The sequence below is a fragment of the Myotis davidii genome, unplaced genomic scaffold, assembly GCF_000327345.1.
Source record: "Myotis davidii unplaced genomic scaffold, ASM32734v1 scaffold3679, whole genome shotgun sequence".
Lineage (NCBI taxonomy): Eukaryota > Metazoa > Chordata > Mammalia > Chiroptera > Vespertilionidae > Myotis > Myotis davidii.
This window is the reverse complement of record NW_006290319.1, coordinates 6,633-9,883: the sequence shown is the minus strand read 5'-3', so window position 1 is coordinate 9,883 and position 3,251 is coordinate 6,633. Positions and strand designations below refer to the sequence as shown.

The following is a 3,251-nucleotide window of genomic DNA, read 5'->3' as shown; positions in this document are numbered from 1 at the left end:
ATTAGTTTTCTGCGGTTTGTATGATTTGCTACATAAAGAAGGGAGCATGGTGTTATCTGACTTCATTATGTTATACTAAATAACAATAGAATATGCTCAGGGGGAAGTGACTTCCGTAATCGATGTGTACATACATTTAGGTGCCAGTTACATAATAGCTGAGATGCCCTGAATTACAAACCACAACATAAGTACAGGTAATAACCAAAATTCATAACATTTTCTGAAAACGGCAACATTTGAATGTGAGAAACCGGCATGTGGGGCATGTGGGGCACGTGGGGCGTGTGGGGCACAGTGTGGAACACATGGACACGGCATGGGGGATGTGGGGACTGTGGGGCATATGCAGTGCATGGGGCATGGTGTGAGGTACGTGGGGACAACGTGGGCACTGCGTGGGGATGGCGTGGGGAACATGGGGTGCGTGGGCACGGTGTGGGACACATTGGGACAGCCTAGGGCATGTGGGGCATGGGCGCATGGGGCGCGTGGGGTGTGTGGGGCATGTGGGGCACAGTGTGGAACACGTGGACACAGCATGGGGTGCATGGGGCGTGTGGGGTGCGTGGGGCATGTGGGGCACAGTGTGGAACACGTGGACACAGCATGGGGTGCATGGGGCGTGTGGGGTGCGTGGGGCATGTGGGGCACAGTGTGGAACACGTGGACACGGCATGGGGTGCATGGGGCGTGTGGGGCATGTGTGGTGCGTGGGGCACATGGGGCGGCCCACCTTGAAGAGCGTGACGGTGGCGCTGTAGCACACGCTGAGCAGGAAGAGGGTGATGAAGATGGAGATGGTGGTCCACAGCCCGTCCAGCTCCCCATCCTGGGCCTCGGCACAGCTCTCGTCCAGGAGCACCTCTGCACAGGGAGGGGGCGGTCAGTGTGGGGCCGCGGGGGCTGGCGGCCTTGGGGCTGGCACAGGGGCTCTCTGTGGACCGGGGGGGGGGAGCTGGCCAGGTGGGGCCCATGGTGCCCGGCTCCCCCATCCTCTGCCTCAAGCCCCGGTCTTAGCCTGGCTGGGCTGCTCCCTCCTCTCTGCCACCTGCATGGGGCCCTGGGGGACAAGGTGGGCTGACCCTCAATCCAGCTGCTCTCTCGTCCACCAGCCCCTCTGCCTGCTCCCCCTGGGGTCAAGGGCAGGAGGGCCCTGCCTGGGAAGGGCCAGCACCAGGTCTGAGTTGGGAGTGCAGGAAAGTGGGTGGGCCCGAGGCCGGCCTGGGTGCCTGGGGAGGACTTCTGTGTGTTGGGGAGGGTGTGGGTGCCTGGGAAGGGGGGAAGGGTGTCTGAGCTGGTCAGTGTGGGGATGAGCTGCTGAGTGACCCCTGGGGCATTGGGTGGGGGCAGGCTGGTTTCCATGGTGGGGGTTCCCAGGACCCGCTCTGTTCTCTGGTCTGGGCCTGTGCAGGGTGCCTTGTGTGAGGCCTGCAGTGTAAGGCCTGTCTCTGTGTGCATACATGTGTACACACATGCGGCCATGCCTGTGTGTTCATGTGTGTATGTCTGAGTGTTCATGTACGTGCACATGTGTGTGTGTGAAAGTGGCCATGTGAGCTGGTGCTGATCTGTGAAGTGCCTTGTTTTCCATGGTCGGGCTCAGTGTCCCTGTGGCCTCTGACAGTCTTTCCCCGGGGCCCAAGGGCTGCCCGCCTCTGCCTCTGTGGGGCAATCGGGTGTGTGTCCTCCTGAGCGGACAGGCCTGGCCCCAGGCGGGACATGGCCCACAGAGCCCCCTCGCCCGAGGGAGGGTGGGAGGCTTGGTCTCGAGGGCACGGAGGGCCTGTCCCTCACCACGGGCCAGTGTGCTCCTGTGCGGGCACAGAGCCACATCCAGGAGCCCTGGAGACCAGTGGGCAAGGCACCCGGAGACCAGGCACTGCCCACAGCGGGGCTTGCTCAGAGGCGGGGACCCCCCTGGGCCCTCCTGTCCCTGAGTGGCATCTCCTGCCCCCTGTCCACATCTCCTGACCGAGTCCTTGCCAGCCATGCAGAAGCCATCCTGCCCTGGCACCTGCAGACCCACAGGCTCTGGGTCCTGCCCTAGCGGTGCCGACCAGCCTCCGAGCCGGCCTGACCTCCACCCCGGAAAGAACCACGACAGTGTCGCAGGGTCCCAGGGCCGTGCTGGGTGCTTTATTGAATGCTGGGTGCCCGAGGGTATGTACATGGGAGGTCGCCGGGCGCCGGGCGCGCTGCTCATTTACCCGGGTTCCGGGAGATGGTCTTCTGGGCGTAGTGGTTGTGCAGGGCCTCGTGCATCACCTCGCACGTGAAGGGGTCCCCCCGCTGCCACCGGGCCTTGTCCACGGTGAGCTTGCTGTACAGGAAGAAGGAGCCCTCCTGGTCCTTCTGGGGCGGGGTCGAGGAGTACTTGGTCTCGGGCTCCGGCCGCCCGTTGCTCTGCCACTCCACGCTGATGTCCGGCGGGAAGAAGTCTTTGACCAGGCAGGTCACGCTGACCTTGTCCCTGGCCAGTTCATCCGAGGGTGGGCCCAGGATGTACACTTGTGGCACCTGGACTTGCCCTGTGGGATGAGGTCAGCACAGACGGTCACTCCCAGGTGGAGGGCTGGCCCCCCGCCCCGGCCCCGGGCCCACCTGTCTGCTTCCCACCTATGGCCTTGGAGATGGTCCTCTCGATGGGGGACGGGATGGCCTTGTTGTTGACCTTGCACTTGAACACCTTGCCCTTCAGCCAGTCCTGGTGCGCGATGGCGAAGGAGTTGACCACGCGGTAGGTGCTGTTGAACTGCTGCTGCTCTGCCTTCACCGTCTTCTTGTTCATCTGGTTGCCATCCACGTACCAGGTGAACTCGACTTCCAGGTCTTCCGGGGCCACGTCCACCACCATGCACGTGACCTCAGGCGTCCGGGCGATCATGAGGGTGTCCTTGGGTTTCGGGGGGAAGATGAAGACCGAGGGCCCTCCCGGGTTCTCACAAGCTGGGGGGAGACAGTGGCCAGGAGTCAGCCCTGGGCAGGCCTTCCCTGGGCAGGCGCTCCCCGTGGGCCTCCTCCTGGGGGGGATACTCACCTGGGCACGTGTGAGGCGGGCAAGAGGTGGGGGGAGGTCTGGGACTGAAGGGCACTGCAGAGAGAGCAGGCTGAGGGTTACCGGGGCCCCACAGGGCACGGCCCTTGGCAGGCGCTTAGGTCAGGGCCAGTTTGTCAGGTCTGAGGCCAGCACCCGCCTCTGTGGCTCCAAGCCTGTGCCCCCCCTGGGCCTGGTGGTGATAACAAGAGGA

General features: G+C 63.5%; 1 gene segment (V, D, J or C); it reads right to left on the bottom strand.

Annotated features, from left to right (window-relative positions):
• Positions 1-2,109: 2,109 nt before the first annotated feature.
• The window catches only part of LOC102768052, a 2,939-nt gene continuing 1,797 nt past the window's right edge, over positions 2,110-3,251 (bottom strand). The window contains 3 exon segments of the C gene segment in view: positions 2,110-2,531; positions 2,620-2,949; positions 3,041-3,154. Of these exon segments, the coding sequence occupies positions 2,203-2,531; positions 2,620-2,949; positions 3,041-3,154 (773 nt within the window).